The 17,394-nt window shown below is 40.3% G+C and overlaps 3 protein-coding genes across 5 annotated transcripts in view; 1 reads left to right on the forward strand and 2 right to left on the reverse strand.

Moving 5' to 3' along the window:
* Positions 1–1,160: 1,160 nt before the first annotated feature.
* Positions 1,161–4,435, reverse strand: sumo2a (small ubiquitin like modifier 2a). The gene is made up of 4 exons (XM_026910863.3): positions 4,306–4,435; positions 3,206–3,337; positions 2,064–2,135; positions 1,161–1,815 (listed from the first exon to the last, which is right to left on the reverse strand). The coding sequence occupies exons 1-4, from the start codon at positions 4,324–4,326 to the stop codon at positions 1,753–1,755; spliced, it is 288 nt and encodes a 95-aa protein (XP_026766664.1). The 5' UTR covers positions 4,327–4,435; the 3' UTR covers positions 1,161–1,752.
* Positions 4,436–8,290: 3,855 nt separating this feature from the next.
* LOC128317261 (transmembrane protease serine 13-like) lies at positions 8,291–13,101 on the forward strand (the record flags this gene model as incomplete). The annotated part of the gene is made up of 2 exons (XM_053228528.1): positions 8,291–8,551; positions 13,000–13,101. Coding segments are annotated over 2 exons (363 nt in total), but the record flags the coding sequence as incomplete, so codon positions are not given.
* A 1,738-nt stretch (positions 13,102–14,839) lies between these two features.
* Positions 14,840–17,394, reverse strand: part of mif4gda (MIF4G domain containing a) — a 5,157-nt gene continuing 2,602 nt past the window's right edge. For 2 of the 3 annotated variants that reach the window (XM_053232214.1, XM_053232215.1), the window contains exon 6: positions 14,840–15,603. In XM_053232214.1, the coding sequence (XP_053088189.1) occupies positions 15,232–15,603 (372 nt within the window). In that variant the 3' untranslated portion in view covers positions 14,840–15,231. The remainder of the gene's footprint in view (positions 15,604–17,394) is intronic. The other variant, XM_034310236.2, reaches the window with a different exon arrangement.

Below are 17,394 nucleotides of genomic sequence, written 5' to 3' on the forward strand. Positions count from 1 at the left end.
ATTCCCTATAATACCTTCTAAACTCTAAGCACCCTACCTGATATCCACTAGATCCCTTCTTAGGGTATATAGAATGGTTTCTACACACTACATAGTGCACTATACATCCTAAATAAGGTATATACACTAAATAGGGTATAACAATGACAAGTGCACACTATGTAGTGTTCAATTTGGCATGAAGAGTCATACATCCTTACTACATAGTGTACATAATGTCTCATACAGCCTGTGTAGTGCACTATTATGACCAGTCCAGCTCTTTATTCCCTATAATACCTTCTAAACCCTAAGCACCCTACCGGATATCCACTAGATCCCTACTTAGGGTAGATAGAATGGTTTCTACACACTATATAGTGCCCTATGTAGTAAACACACTATAACACACTAAACAAGGTATAACAATGACAAGTGCACACTATGTAGTGTTCAAATTTGTGCTGAGAACCCTACTTCCTTACTACATAGGGTACATAATGTCTCATACAGCCTGTGTAGTGCACTATTATGACCAAGTCAGCTCCACTAGATCCCTACTTCCTATATTCACACACTACTTAGGGTAGATAGAATGGTTCCTACACACTACATAGTGCACTATACATCTTAAATAGGGTATATACACTAAATAGGGTATAACAGTGGTAAGTGCACACTACATAGTGTTCAGTTTGGTATGGAGAGCCCTACATCCTTATGTAAGTGCACTACATAGGGTACATAATGTCTCATACACCCTGTGTAGTGCACTATTATGACCGAGTCAGCTCTTTATTCACTATAATAATAACTTCCAAACCTTAAGCACCCTACAGTATATCCACTAGATCCCTACTTAGGGTATAGACTATATAGTGGACACTTTATGGATTTTAGGGCTTTAGCACTGTAAAGTGTACAGAAATGCACTAGATAGGGAATGAAGTGTACACTTTACAGTGTTATCATGGTGACGTTTAGTCACGTAACTCTTAAAAATGTCTGACAAAAGATTTTAATATTGAATCGAAAAAATTTTAAATTTAACACTTAACATTTAAAATGTAAAGTTTCTTTGCTCCATTTTGTAACTGTGTGACGACATCTGACCAATCAGAATCCAGAATTCAACACACACACACACACACGTTAATACGCAGGACTCAAACCTCAAGCCGTTGTTAATTTTATACAACTGTTTTATTCGGACACAAAAAAAATCTACTTTGTCAACACTGCGCGCTGTAAATGTGACTGAATAAAACCGAGAGGGTACAAAAAAGAGAACTACTACATTTATAAAAGATATAAAAGCTGTAAAGTGAATAAAACAATAAACTAAACTTCAGCTGTGACGGTCATTCATAATGGAAAACAGAAAAACAAAAAAACAACAACAACAACAACAACAAAAGCAAACAAAAATAAACGTACAACACCCTGATCAACATGGTTTTAGGGTTTCTTGGTCACAGGTCCACATGGGACATAAAAGAGGATGAAAAATGTTCCATATAAAGGGGGAGAGAGAGAGAGAGAGAGAGAAAGAGAGAGAGATAGAGAGATAAAGAGATAGAGATAGAGAGATAAAGAGATAGAGAGAGGGAGAGAGAGAGAGAGAAATTAAACACTGTCCGTGAGGATCTGAGCAGCCGTGTTTCAGTCCGTGGTTTCGCCGTGACGGTTCAAACGTAGGCATGAACAATCGATGGAGGGAAGGATGGAGGGATCGATGGAGGGATCGATGAAGGGATGGAGCTCGACGTTGCTTTACATCACGCCTCCCGTCTGCTGCTGAAACACGTCGATCGTGTCCTCGTCCTCCATTTCCAACTGCACAAAGCAAACACAAAGATCCAGCTCAGTAAAATCGGCTTCGTCTCTAATACCAAAGCTGCTGCTGCTGATGATCACTACCTAGTGCCCTTATTAACCACTTTAAGGCTCCGCCCCCTTTTCCCCACAAAGTGTTTTATTCCTCTTACACCACAGCAGTTTGCTGTTTATAATTTCACAACCGCAGCGTCATGCGGTTATATTTCACACTCATCGTGAAATATAACGACTGTTCTCGCTCGTACCTGAGCAGGTGTGTCCGTCTCGTTAATGGGCTGTCCGTCAAACCGGAAGCGGATCTGCCTCATCGTGAGTCCCTGCACAAAACATGACAAAACATTTCACATCTTACAAGCAGGCAACTGACCAATCAGCAGCGTTTAGTACAATAAGCTCCGCCCACACGAGAGACTCCTCTTCGTCTCCTTTCGTCATATTCGACACGTCTGACGCTCTTTTGCTCACTAAACATCACCTCAAAGCGACGTATCGTATCGTTTCGTATCAATGTGTCGCACCGTTTTATCTCACGTCACGTGACATCGCATCGCAGGTGTGTGATAATCACGACACACGCTTCAGTGACGATATTAATGATTACACAGACACCTTTAATTTTAAACGTTAAATTCTGAGCAAAAACGCAAAAACAGTGGAAAAGGCATCACTCTTTCTCTCTCTCTCTCCTGTCAATCACAGAGACAACTAGCCAATCGTAGCCGTCCGTGAGCTCATGTATGTGGAAGAGGGCAGATAGCGCTTTCCTCTGTTTTCATAACGTACGCTTAATTAAATATTTAACTGTATTTTAGAGAAATATAAGAAATCTTTCTAGAATTATAGAAAAATAGAAATCTTGCTGAAGAAAATAAAATTATTCATATACAATGTATCGTATATTTGGAAACGGCGAAATGTTTAGTGTAATATGAAACCAGTAACGTATTTTTGTGATGATTGATTAACGATTGACTGATTAATGATTAATTGATTATCATTACAGACTCTTGGAAGACACTCCTCGCTCTTCTGAGTCACGTTAACGCTTCGTGTACGACGACCATAAGTGTACTTCGTGTACGTAATAATAATAATAATAATAATAATCACTAGATTTTTCTTATCATTTGAAGAATTTTATCTTGACGCTTTACGACGCCTGGCGTAGAGTTTGTGCTAGGCCACGCCCACTTTCGCCGGCCCCCGAGTGTACGGGATTGTGGGATCATCTCCTCGGAGCAGCGCTCGCGTTACGCTGCTGCGTCTAAACCAACAAACATCCGTCTTCACTCTGCTTTCTGTTTTACTCCTGAGGAAAAGGACCACATGGTGATGAAGATGATGATGAAGATCATGATGATGAAGAAGATGTGTTTTTTTTTTTCACCTGTCGTTCACAGTAGGCCTTCATCAGTTTGCTGAGCGGCGTGTGCCTCTTGATTTTGAACTGCACCACCGAGCCGTCCTGTCCTGCCACCTTCAGGTTGATGTGTTCGTTATTTTCAGTCTTCACACCTTCCTAAAGAGGAGAACACGTTACAGAGAGAGCCATGAAGATGAAGATGATGAAGAAGAAGGTCACCGGAGGGACAACTTCAACATCTCAGTACACAATAACATTTATACAGACTTTATTACAAATTTAAAGCTCTAACTACGACCCAGAGTCACAGAAATCCTCTAAATAAATCCGATTTTTAATTTAAAACATCTGTTCAAATCCACACAGACAACTCATTTATTTTAAATAAATGATGAAAATAATAAAATATATACACAAGAAAAACAATAACATGCAATATATGTACAATATATACACAATAAACACATACACAATAGATAGAATGAGTTAAAAATACCATAAAACACACACGCACATCAATAATATTTAAATAAATGAATAATAATTAAAGCTCATTTGCATATTACAAGCTTCTGAAATATTCTGTACATATTTTTTAATAAATAAATAATTTTTTGTGCATAGCTATCTCAAAATAAAGACTAAATCACGCATTTAATACATAAACGTGCGCAAAATATTGAAATATAATTGTTATAAATTTTATAATTTATATAATTACATGCTAATCTATTAAAAGCAGTTAGCTGGAGTAGCATTAGCCTGTAAAACTTCGCTAAAATATTAAAACACGAACTCCTTGTTATTTAAAATAGCTCTTAAAAATGAATAAAAGTTTAACACTGATATAGTTCAAAGAGTTTTGAGATTAAAAAAAATAAGAATAAACCTGATTTGTGTTGTATTTAGCTACAATAGCTAGCATGGATGCTAACCGGCCCGTTAGCCACTTAGCAATATAGCAACTGTAAAATTATTATTATTTCTCTGTATTTTTGTCTACAATGCGGTTAAATGAGAGACTTGTCGCAAAGGGGTAACTGTATTATAATTACTATAATAATCAGAAATAAATTCACACACTCGATGTCGCGTTTTATTTATTTTTTTTTTTACCACCTCACCTTGGGCTTCTCGTCCGCCATTGCTGTTGTGTCTCTGCGTCTCTCTTTCTCACAACTCGCTTCTTTTCCCGCCTATATTCTAATAAATCGTGCTGTTTCTGCACGGCGATTGGCTGGATTGTTCCCGCCTCCTGCACTCTGATTGGCTGTGCTTGCATATCCTATAAATAGAGCGTTCATTTGACTAATTGAAACGCAGAGGAGGCGGGACTTGTCGGAAAACGGGTAGGGAAAAATAATGTCTCTCAAAACCTAGCATGGAACGTCGAAGGAAATTACGTCAACTTCCGGGTACTGTCACGGTACATTTTAATTATATAATTTGAAGTACTATTTGATTTTGAAACAAATATTTATTTACATTTTGATTTGTTTGTAGATTTATTTATTTATTTAGCTAGTTAGTTACATAAAATACAATCTATTAAGACATTATGGTGCTGTAAGTGTTTTAAATTCAGATTTAAAAATATACTTCTAATGACTTTTTAAATATTTTATATATTTATAATTCATTCTTAAATATTTATAATTCATTAATTATTATACATTATTTAATTAATGCATTTTATCATAAATACTATAAAAAATGGAGAATGAACTCAACAAAAGTTTTTTTTTTAAGTTTTTACTTTACTTTTTAAACAAATACAAGCTCTGCAGTCTTCACACAATGTTCATAAAGAACATTAAAGATTTTGCAGGAAGCAAAAACTGTATATTTATAGTAAAAAAAGGTCTATAGTTAGAGGATCTTCGTGGACGTTCGAGTTTGTGTTTGATGAACAATTTGTATATATATATACAGTATTCTGTATATAAACATTCTTCTTCCTGTCAGTATTTTTTATTGCAAACTCATGTTCTCTTTCAGTGAAATTTAAAAGTAAGTATTTCAAAGAAAATCAAAAATATTTATGCTCCTTGCATAAATATTCGCCCCCCAGTTCTGGAAGCTCCAGCTGAAGAATATTGTCTATCACCTGTGAAAACATCTCCCATTCTCTGAATAAAAACACCTGAGCTAAACCATCACTGAAGAGACGGTCAGTCTGAAGGAAAGGAGTGAAAATGAAAACTAAGAAGCAATGTAAGGAAGTTAAAGATGATGTAATTTCATAACTTGGGAATAGTAATGTAAAATTATATCTAAGAGGTTGGACACTAAGCAGCGTTGTGAGATAGTGAGAAGGTGGAAGCTGCATGACACCAACCAAACACTTCCTACACAACCACTTCCTACACAAACACTACTTACACAAACACTACCTACACAAACACTTCCTACACAAACACTACTTACACAAACACTACCTACACAAACACTTCCTACACAAACACTACTTACACAAACATGACCTACACAAGCACTTCCTAAACAAACACTTCCTACACAAACACTACTTACACAAGCACTACCTACACAAACACTACCTACACAAACACTTCCTACACAAACACTACTTACACAAACATGACGTACACAAGCACTTCCTACACAAACACTACTTACACAAACACGACGTACACAAGCACTTCCTACACAAACACTACTTACACAAACATGACCTACACAAGCACTTCCTACACAAACACTTCCTACACAAACACTACCTACACAAACACTTCCTACACAAACACTACCTACACAAACACTTCCTACACAAACACTATTTACACAAGCACTACCTACACAAACACTACTTACACAAGCACTACCTACACAAACACTACTTACACAAGCACTACCTACACAAACACTACCTACACAAACACGACCTACACAAGCACTACCTAAACAAGCACTACTTACACAAGCACTACCTACACAAGCATTACCTACACAAGCACTACTTACACCAGCACTATCTATACCAGCACTACCTACACCAGCACTACCTACACAAGCACTAGTTACACAAACACGACCTACACAAGCACTACTTACACAAGCACTACTTACACAAGCACTACCTACACAAGCATTACCTACACAAGCACTATCTACACAAGCACGACCTACACAAGCACTACTTACACAAGCATTACCTACACAAGCATTACCTACACAAGCATTACCTACACAAGCACTAGTTACACAAGCACGACCTACACAAGCACTACCTACACAAGCATTACCTACACAAGCACTACCTACACAAGCATTACCTACACAAGCACTAGTTACACAAGCACGACCTACACAAGCACTACCTACACAAACACTACTTACACAAGCACTACCTAGACAAGCACTACCTACACAAGCACTAGTTACACAAGCACTACCTACACAAGCACTAGTTACACAAGCACTACCTACACAAGCACTACCTACACAAGCACTAGTTACACAAGCACTACCTACACAAGCACTACCTACACAAGCACTAGTTACACAAGCACGACCTACACAAGCACTACCTAAACAAGCACTACTTACACAAGCACTACTTACACAAGCACTACTTACACAAGCATTAAGCACTACCTACACAAGCACTACCTACACAAGCACTACCTACCTAAGCACTACCTAGACAAGCATTACCTACACAAGCACTAGTTACACAAGCACAACCTACACAAGCACTACCTACACAAACACTACTTACACAAGCACTACCTAGACAAGCATTACCTACACAAGCACTAGTTACACAAGCACAACCTACACAAGCACTACCTACACAAACACTACTTACACAAGCACTACCTAGACAAGCACTACCTACACAAGCACTACCTACACAAGCACTACTTACACAAGCATTACCTACACAAGCACTACCTACACAAGCACTACCTACACAAGCACGACCTAAACAAGCACTAGTTACACAAGCACTACTTACACAAACATTAAGCACTACCTACACAAGCACTACCTACACAAGCACTACCTACCTAAGCACTACCTACACAAGCACGACCTACACAAGCACTACCTAGACAAGCATTACCTACGCAAGCACTACTTACACAAACACTACCTACACAAGGACTACTTACACCAGCACTATCTATACCAGCACTACCTACACCAGCACTACCTACACAAGCACTAGTTACACAAGCACGACCTACACAAGCACTACTTACACAAGCACTACTTACACAAGCACTACCTACACAAGCACTAAGTACACAAGCACTACCTACACAAGCACGACCTACACAAGCACTAGTTACACAAGCACGACCTACACAAGCACTACCTACACAAGCACTACCTACACAAGCACGACCTACACAAGCACTACTTACACAAGCACTACCTACACCAGCACTACCTACACAAGCACTACCTACACAAGCACTACCTACACAAGCACTAAGTACACAAGCACTACCTACACCAGCACTACTTACACAAGCACTACCTACACAAGCACTACCTACACAAGCACTAAGTACACAAGCACTACCTACACAAGCACTAAGTACACAAGCACTACCTACACAAGCACTACCTACACAAGCACTAAGTACACAAGCACTACCTACACCAGCACTACTTACACAAGCACTACCTACACAAGCACGACCTACACAAGCACTACTTACACAAGCACTACCTACACCAGCACTACCTACACAAGCACTACCTACACAAGCACTAAGTACACAAGCACTACCTACACAAGCACTAAGTACACAAGCACTACCTACACAAGCACTACCTACACAAGCACTAAGTACACAAGCACTACCTACACCAGCACTACTTACACAAGCATTACCTACACAAGCATTACCTACACAAGCACTACCTACACAAGCACTACCTACACAAGCACTACTTACACAAGCACTAAGTACACAAGCACGACCTACACAAGCACGACCTACACAAGCACTAGTTACACAAGCACTACCTACACCAGCACTACTTACACAAGCACTACCTACACAAGCACTACTTACACAAACACTACCTACACAAGCACTACCTACACAAACACTACCTACACAAACACTACCTACACAAGCACTACCTACACAAGCACTAAGTACACAAGCACTACCTACACAAGCACGACCTACACAAACACTACCTACACAAGCACTACCTACACAAGCACTACTTACACAAGCACTACCTACACAAGCATTACCTACACAAGCACTACTTACACAAGCATTACCTACACAAGCATTACCTACACAAGCACTACCTACACAAGCACGACCTACACAAGCACTACCTACACAAGCACTACCTACACAAGCACTACTTACACAAGCACTACCTACACAAGCATTACCTACACAAGCACTACTTACACAAGCATTACCTACACAAGCACTACCTACACAAACACTACCTACACAAGCACTACCTACACAAGCACTACTTACACAAGCACTAAGTACACAAGCACGACCTACACAAGCACGACCTACACAAGCACTAGTTACACCAGCACTACCTACACCAGCACTACTTACACAAGCACTACCTACACAAGCACTACCTACACAAGCACTACTTACACAAGCACTACCTACACAAGCACTAAGTACACAAGCACTACTTACACAAGCACTACCTACACAAGCACTACTTACACAAGCACTACCTACACAAGCACTAAGTACACAAGCACTACCTAGACAAGCACTACCTACACAAGCACTACTTACACAAGCACTACCTACACAAACACTAAGTACACAAGCACTACCTAGACAAGCACTACCTACACAAGCACTACTTACACAAACACGACCTACACAAGCACGACCTACACCAGCACTACCTACACAAGCACTACCTACACAAACACTACTTACACAAGCACTACTTACACAAGCACGACCTACACAAGCACTACCTACACAAGCACTACCTACACAAACACTACCTACACCAGCACTACCTACACAAGCACTACCTACACAAGCACTACCTACACAAACACTACTTACACAAGCACTACTTACACAAGCACGACCCACACAAGCACTACTTACACAAGCACTACCTACACAAGCGCTACTTACACAAGCACTACCTACACAAGCACTAAGTACACAAGCACTACTTACACAAGCACTACCTACACAAGCACTACCTACACAAGCACTAAGTACACAAGCACTTCCTACACAAGCACTACCTAGACAAGCACTACCTACACAAGCACTAGTTACACAAGCACTACTTACACAAACACGACCTACACAAGCACGACCTACACAAGCACTACCTACACAAACACTACCTACACAAACACTACTTCACAAGCACGACTTACACAAGCACTACCTACACAAGCACGACCTACACAAACACTACCTACACAAGCACTACCTACACAAACACTACTTACACAAGCACTACCTACACAAACACTACCTAGACCAGCACTACCTACACAAGCACTACCTACACAAACACTACCTACACAAGCACTACCTACACAAGCACTACCTACACAAACACTACCTACACCAGCACTACCTACACAAGCACTACCTAGACCAGCACTACCTACACCAGCACTACCTAGACCAGCACTACCTAGAGTAGCACTACCTACACCAGCACTACCTACACAAGCACTACCTAGACCAGCACTACCTAGACCAGCACTACCTATACAAGCACGACCTAGACCAGGACTACCTACACAAGCACTACCTAGACCAGCACTAGGGGGCAGTCGTGGCCTAATGGATAGAGAGTCGGACTTGTGAAGGTGAACCTGAAGGTTGTGGGTCCGAGTCTCGAGTCTGGCAGGGATTGTAGGTGGGGTGAGTGAATGACCACTGCTCTCTCCCACCCTCAATACCACAACTGAGGTGAGACCCTTGAGCAAGGCACCGAACCCCCAACTGCTCCCCGGGCGCCGCAGCAAAAAAGGCTGCCCACTGCTCTGGTTGTGTGTTCACAGTGTGTGTGTGTGTGTGTGTGTGTACTTGGATGGGTTAAATGCAGAGCACAAATTCCGAGTATGGGTCACCATACTTGGCCACAAGTCACTTCACTACCTACACAAGCACTACCTAGAGTAGCACTCAACTTACACAAACACGACCTACACAAGCACTACTTACACAAGCACAACCTCTAAACTCATCACAAAAACAGACAGTGATGGTGAGGGAAGCCACATGAGGCCAAAAGTCACTCTGAGTTACAGAGTACAGTGGCTGAAACTGAAGTGAAGGTCATATTGCTCAAAAAGAGCCATATAAAAGCACAAGAGAACAAGAGAGACCCAGTGAAGATGTGTAACGAGACCAAGATTGACGACCTACACAAGCACTTCCTACACAAGCACTACCTAGACAAGCATTACCTACACAAGCACTGCTTACACAAGCACAACCTCTAAACTCATCACAAAAACAGACAGTGAACATCAAAGTACTATGTGTGGTGCAAGCCTAATGCAGACCATACCACTGTGTGATATTACAAGGAAACCTGCTTCAGTCTGCTAAAAAAAAAACAAAACTAAAGCTCGGGAGAAACAATGCAACACAGGAGCGGTTAAAAACAAAAAGGTGAATGTTCTTCAGTGGCCAAGTCAAAGTTGAGATCTGAATCTCACTGAAAATCTGTGGCACTGCAGGCAACAAACAACCAACCTGAAAGTGAAAGTGAAGTAATGTGTGACTAAGTATGGTGACCCATACTCAGAATTTGTGCTCTGCATTTAATCCATCCAAGTGCACACACACAGTAGTGAACACACACACACACACACACACACACCCGGAGCAGTGGGCAGCCTTTTTTGCTGCGGCGCCCAGGGAGCAGTTGGGGGTTCGGTGCCTCGCTCAAGGGTCTCACCTCAGTCATGGTATTGAGGGTGGGAGAGAGCGCTGGTCATTCACTCCCCCCACCTACAATCCCTGCTGGACCTGAGACTCGAACCCACAACCTTCAGGTTTACCTTCGGGTTACAAGTCCAACTCTCCATCCATTAAGCCAAGACTGCCGTGCAGCAAATCTTCCAGGAAGAACAAGTGAAGATCCCAAACAGTGTGCAGCACTAGTAGGAACTTCACCGACCTCAACACACTTACAGCAGCGAAAACTGCTTCTACCAAGTGCTATCTGACGGGGGCAAATACTTATGCAAGCAGTTTTTCCTTTTTTTTTTTTAAAAGATTTGCTGTCAAATAATGAATTTTGATTTTGAAAATATACTTTAAATCCAGATTGGTTTGCAAAACAAATTCTAACTGAAACAGTCTATAAGCGTCGCTTGTCATCCAGACGAATCTGATGAACTTTAAGGGAGTTGAATCTGAGGAATTTTGTGCAGCATGTTTGTTCACTCTGCGCATGATCACATCAGCTCACCTACTTTTATTCTCATAATAATCATCTAGCCACAAAAAGACTATAATGGGTTCTAGTGGAATTTAATCGTAACCAGAGAAAACCTCATGGAAACCATTAAACCTGGTCCAGTTACATGATGAAAACCAGCAGAGGTTTAATTAAAGGATTGTACAGTGTTTATTTATTTTGAGATACCGTATCTCTCTCAACATTTCTGGGTATTTCCATCACCACAGTGAACCTGTTCATCAGGTCGGGACAGAACTGCGCACAAAAGGTTATTGTTTATAGTGGTTTTACTATTTATGTCGTTTCACCTCCCTCTTCTTGGAAAGCAAGTGAAAAACAATCAGCACAGGGACGTGGCCTACATAACGCTTATTCACAAAGTCACGTCTCACCAAGACCTGTCGCGCTCCTTACATCATCACCTGATCATGAATTATTTTCTAATAATAATAATAATAAATGATTATTATACCATACTGCACACTTCACTACACACTGCTAGTATTAATTCATTAATTTATTTATTAACCTTGTACTTCTATATATTATTCTGTATTTTATTTATTCTATTTAACTTCCTGCATGGTTTCTGAAGGCCTGTAACTTTAAAAATTTCCTTTTATACTTTTTATAAATGTGATGTGACAATAAATCTACATCTAAATCATAAGTATGTATATAAATGTACAGGTTCTTTCTTAATGAATCAGCGCTGCTCATATTATCGCCCCATACCATATTTTAATAACTTGATAAAATGCACATGTACTGATATGACACTTTCATTTCACATGAACTGCCTTCAAGATAAGGAAAGTCCCAGAAAAACAGGAAAGTATCTTACACAACGCTCAGCTGTCCCGATTATTGCATCATCAGCCAATCACATTTATTTCAGCTGACTATGATCAGCTGTTAAATTCCACAGTCATGTGTTCATAGTTTTTATATAAGTATACACATTCATTCACCGTGAATCAATAGAACCAATTGTTCTGATATAGAACTTTCATCTCATAATAACTTATAAACATTCGATCTTATTCAGCTTCGTCTGCCATTTTGAAAACTCCAGCAGCTAAGCTTCAACTTCCTGCCCAGAAATGTTCCCCACCTAGACGGCCTGCTTCCACACGGATAAAGGGGATAATGGTTAAATTATATAATACTGAAGTGAACATTAGGATATAATAGGTGTGTATTATTATTGTCAGTCGCTCTGGATAAGGGCATCTGCCAAATGCCATAAATGTAAATGTATTATAGTGGGAAATGTGGAAATAAACAAAAATCTAACAATGTGAGCTGAGGAAGTGAAGAAGTGCTCTACCTTTAACTGATGATTAGGAGGCTTGTGTGATGACACAAGGGGGGAGTTAAAGAGGTTCAAAGGTGCATTTGACAGAGAGAGAGAGAGACAGACAGAAGACAGACAGACAGAGAGGGAGAGAGAAAGAGAGAGGGAGAGACAGACAGAGGGACAGACAGAGAGAGAGACAGAGAGAGAGCTAAAAGCTAAATCCCAAGAGCTCAGCTCTAAAATCAGTCACTTCTGTCAGCTGGTCCTGAGACTCACTAACTCAATAACCGCTAACACACCAACAGCTAACACACAGCAGTCTCAGACCAGCTCTGCTCACCAAAGTCTAATCAGAGTCAACCAAATTACTGAGCAGATGACAAGAGTGTATCTGGAGCACTGGGACAGTCAGAACCAAACCCAGTCCAGATTACACTGCTATCAGCCCTAAACAGAGAGTATGAACTGGCAGAGTATCTCAGAAGAGCCAGGAACACAGGAGAACCTGGAACACAGGAGAGCCAGGAACACAGGAGAGCCAGGAACACAGGAGAGCCTGGAACACAGGAGAGCCAGGAACACAGGAGAACCTGGAACACAGGAGAACCAGGTACACAGAAGAACCAGGTACACGGGAGAACCTGGAACACAGGAGAACCTGGCTGCCCAGAGAACAGAGACTGTGTGCTCACTGTGCGAGCAGTGAGGTCGAGACAGAGCTGCACTTCCTCCTCCACTGTGAAAAATATCAACACCAGAGAGAGAGAAACACCTTCACCAAAAACATCACACACAAAATTCCAGATTTCTGCAATTTAACAGATGGAGAAAAACTAAGAATCATTCTGGGAGAAACACTGCAGCCTTCACTGCAAAGTATGTGACAGCGAGACACCAAGTGTCCTGCACACACCCTGAACACACACACCCTGTTCACACACTCACCTGTCAGGGTTTTGTTATTGTTGTTGTTTGCTTTATGTATATATATATATATATATATATATATATATATATATATATATATATATGTATATATATATATATATATATATATATATATATATATATTTTTTTTTTACTGTTCCTGTTTATGATGTTTGTAATGTTTAAATACGAATATATGTGTTATTTGTATAAATTCTGGTTTAATCTACTTGCACTATTTGCTTTGGCAACAATGTGATTTATAACGTTCATGCCAATGAAGCACTGATGAACTGAACTGAGAGAGAGAGAGAGAGAGAGAGAGAGAGAGTTTCTGTCGCCCTCTGCTGCCTGCGAGTGGAATTACAAACAAAAAATCTCTTGATTAATTGATTTTTAAACTAAAAATTTAATACCAATTGCTAGCTATATACAACTTAATTAGATATTACCTTAAGAAAATAACCATAAACCTCTGAATTTAAGTGAATTTAAGTGAATAAATCTCGATAGATTCAGCATATTCTTAAAAAACAATACTACACTACTTTTCCGACAAATCCCGCCTCCTGAATGAGGATTGGCTTATAGGATTCCGAGCTGTGCTGCTATTGGCTACCACGTGATTGTATGGGCTACTAGCCAATCATAGCTCAAAACGCAGGAATCAATATAGGTGAAAAAAACAACGACTAGCTAGCTAGTTGGTCAAGACGGTTATATTAGCAAAACTAGCTAAAATATTGATAATACAACGAGACATCTAAATCATTTCAGACACAAAGCAGCTAGTCATCATTATAATCATCTAATAAATAAATAAACAAACAAATAAATAAATAGTTACAAGATTGGTGTAAAACTAGCGATTGATGCTAATCTGTGAGGTAACTCGCTTAGCCACAATCCTACTTCCGGGTCCGCCATATTGGCTGCGCGTGATCGAAAGTGAAGGCACTTTTTATTTTACATAAATTTCACAATAAACACTTGAATATTAAATATAACGTATTTATTTTAAACATTACAAACATACAAAACTGTTGTTGAAAACATTTATCAAACAAAACAGCAGTTTCACGTCGAATGTGAGTGAAATTGATCAGTCAGTTTGTCAGTGCTGGTGATGATCAGTGTATCACAGTATAAACAATATAAACAAATAAAAAAAATCACTTTATTAAAAAGTTTTAACGGAAATCAACATCAATCCAACAGTGAGAGGTGAAAACATTGTCCATCTCCAGGATGCAACTCAGAACGAGATGATTAATTAAAGTGTCTTTCCAGGCAGATCCACATCACTGGCACGATCATCTCCATCCTCTAAACCTGAACCACACACACACACACACACACACACACACACACAGGCATATAACCATCATCACATCTCCATCCAGTCCAGGCGGCAGGATGAACCCCTGGAGCTCCTCGTTCTTCTTCCTCCTTCCTCAGTCCTGACCTTCACCCTCAGGAAGATCTCGTTCAGAGCCACGTTCCTCGTCTTCCTCACTCCACCACCTCGCTGTAGTAGTAGCGTTGAGCGTTTTTGCTCAGGTTCCAGCTGGCGGCGCGGAACTCCAGCAGCTCCAGCAGCAGCAGGCGGCTCATGGAGCTCAGATCGTCCTGCAGGAGGAAACCGTCTCGCAGCAGGAAGAAGAGCTCGTCCATCCGCCTGGTGTTCAGCTTCTCCAGCTGCTCGCCAACGCGGTGTAGCTGCAGAGCCAAGCAGTCCACCTACACACACACACACACACTCACACAATGGATCTCATTTATCAAACTGAATCTGAACAAATTAATTGTAAATCAAATTTATAAAAGAAATGTTTGGAAAAATGTTCGTTTCCCACGTCACTCCTGAGTTTCTGCTGGTCATATAATTAGAATATCATCAAAAAGTTGATTTATTTCACTAATTCCATTCAAAAAGTGAAACTTGTATAATGTATACATTCATTCCACACAGACTGATATATTTCAAGTGTTTATTTCTTTTAATTTTGATGATTATAACTGACAACTAATGAAAACCCCAAATTCAGTATCTCAGAAAATTAGAATATTACTTAAGACAAAGAAAGGATTTTTAGAAATCTTGGTCAACTGAAAAGTATGAAGATGAAAAGTATGAGCATGTACAGCACTCAATACTTAGTTGGGGCTCCTTTTGCCTGAATTACTGCAGCAATGCGGCGTGGCATGGAGTCGATCAGTCCATGCACTGCTCAGGTGTTATGAGAGCCCAGGTTGCTCTGATCGTGGCCTTCAGCTCTTCTGCATTGTTGGGTCTGGCATATCGCATCTTCCTCTTCACAATACCCCAAACATTTTCTATGGGGTTAAGGTCAGGCGTGTTTGCTGGCCAATTAAGAACAGCGATAACCATGGTCCTTAAACCAGGTACTGGTAGCTTTGGCACTGTGTGTTGGAAAATGAAATCTGCATCTCCATAAAGTTGGTCAGCAGCAGGAAGCATGAAGTGCTCTAAAACTTCCTGGTATACGGCTGCGTTGATCTTGGACCTCAGAAAACACAGTGGACCAACACCAGCAGATGACATGGCACCCCAAACCATCACTGACTGTGGAAACTTTACACTGGACCTCGAGCAACGTGGATTCTGTGCCTCTCCTCTCTTCCTCCAGACTCTGGGACCCTGATTTCCAAAGGAAATGCAAAATTGACTTTCATCAGAGAACATAACTTTGGACCACTCAGCAGCATTCCAGTCCTTTCTGTCTTTAGCCCAGGCGAGACGCTTCTGACGCTGTCTGTTCAAGAGTGGCTTGACACAAGGAACGCAACAGCTGAAGCCCATGTCTTGCATACGTCTGTGCGTAGTGGTTCTTGAAGCACTGACTCCAGCTGCAGTCCACTCTTTGTGAATCTCCCCCACATTTTTGAATGGGTTTTGTTTCACAATCCTCTCCAGCGTGCGGTTATCCCTATTGCTTGTACATTTTTTTCTACCACATCTTTTCCTTCCCTTCGCTTCTCTATTAATGTGCTTGGACACAGAGCTCTGTGAACAGCCAGCCTCTTTTGCAATGAGCTTTTGTGTCTTGCCCTCCTTGTGCAAGGTGTCAATGGTCGTCTTTTGGACAACTGTCAAGTCAGCAGTCTTCGCCATGATTGTGTAGCCTACAGAACTAGTCTGAGAGACCATTTAAAGGCCTTTGCAGGTGTTTCGAGTTAATTAGCTGATTAGAGAGTGGCACCGGGTGTCTTCAATATTGAACCTTTTCACAATATTCTAATTTTCTGAGATACTGAATTTGGGGTTTTCATTAGTTGTCAGTTATAATCATCAAAATTAAAAGAAATAAACACTTGAAATATATCAGTCTGTGTGGAATCAATGTATACATTATACAAGTTTCACTTTTTGAATGGAATTAGTGAAATAAATCAACTTTTTGATGATATTCTAATTATATGACCAGCACCTGTATATACAGTTTATATTTATAAACATAAACTTCTTATTTATTTCAATCAGACATCCATTTAAATAAGACTACACGTTCAAATTCGCTAGGACAAA

This window comes from Pangasianodon hypophthalmus, chromosome 2, assembly GCF_027358585.1.
Source record: "Pangasianodon hypophthalmus isolate fPanHyp1 chromosome 2, fPanHyp1.pri, whole genome shotgun sequence".
NCBI classification, from domain to species: domain Eukaryota; kingdom Metazoa; phylum Chordata; class Actinopteri; order Siluriformes; family Pangasiidae; genus Pangasianodon; species Pangasianodon hypophthalmus.

Bases quoted from the DNA above. Each gene is read 5' to 3' on its own strand.
- sumo2a (XM_026910863.3), bottom strand. From the start codon at position 4,326: ATGGCGGACGAGAAGCCCAAG. The intron at 2,136-3,205 runs GTGAAAAAAAAA...TGTTTTGTGCAG, and splicing joins AGGCCTACTGTGAACGACAG to GGACTCACGATGAGGCAGAT. The intron at 1,816-2,063 runs GTACGAGCGAGA...TGCTTTGTGCAG, and splicing joins AGACGGACACACCTGCTCAG to TTGGAAATGGAGGACGAGGA.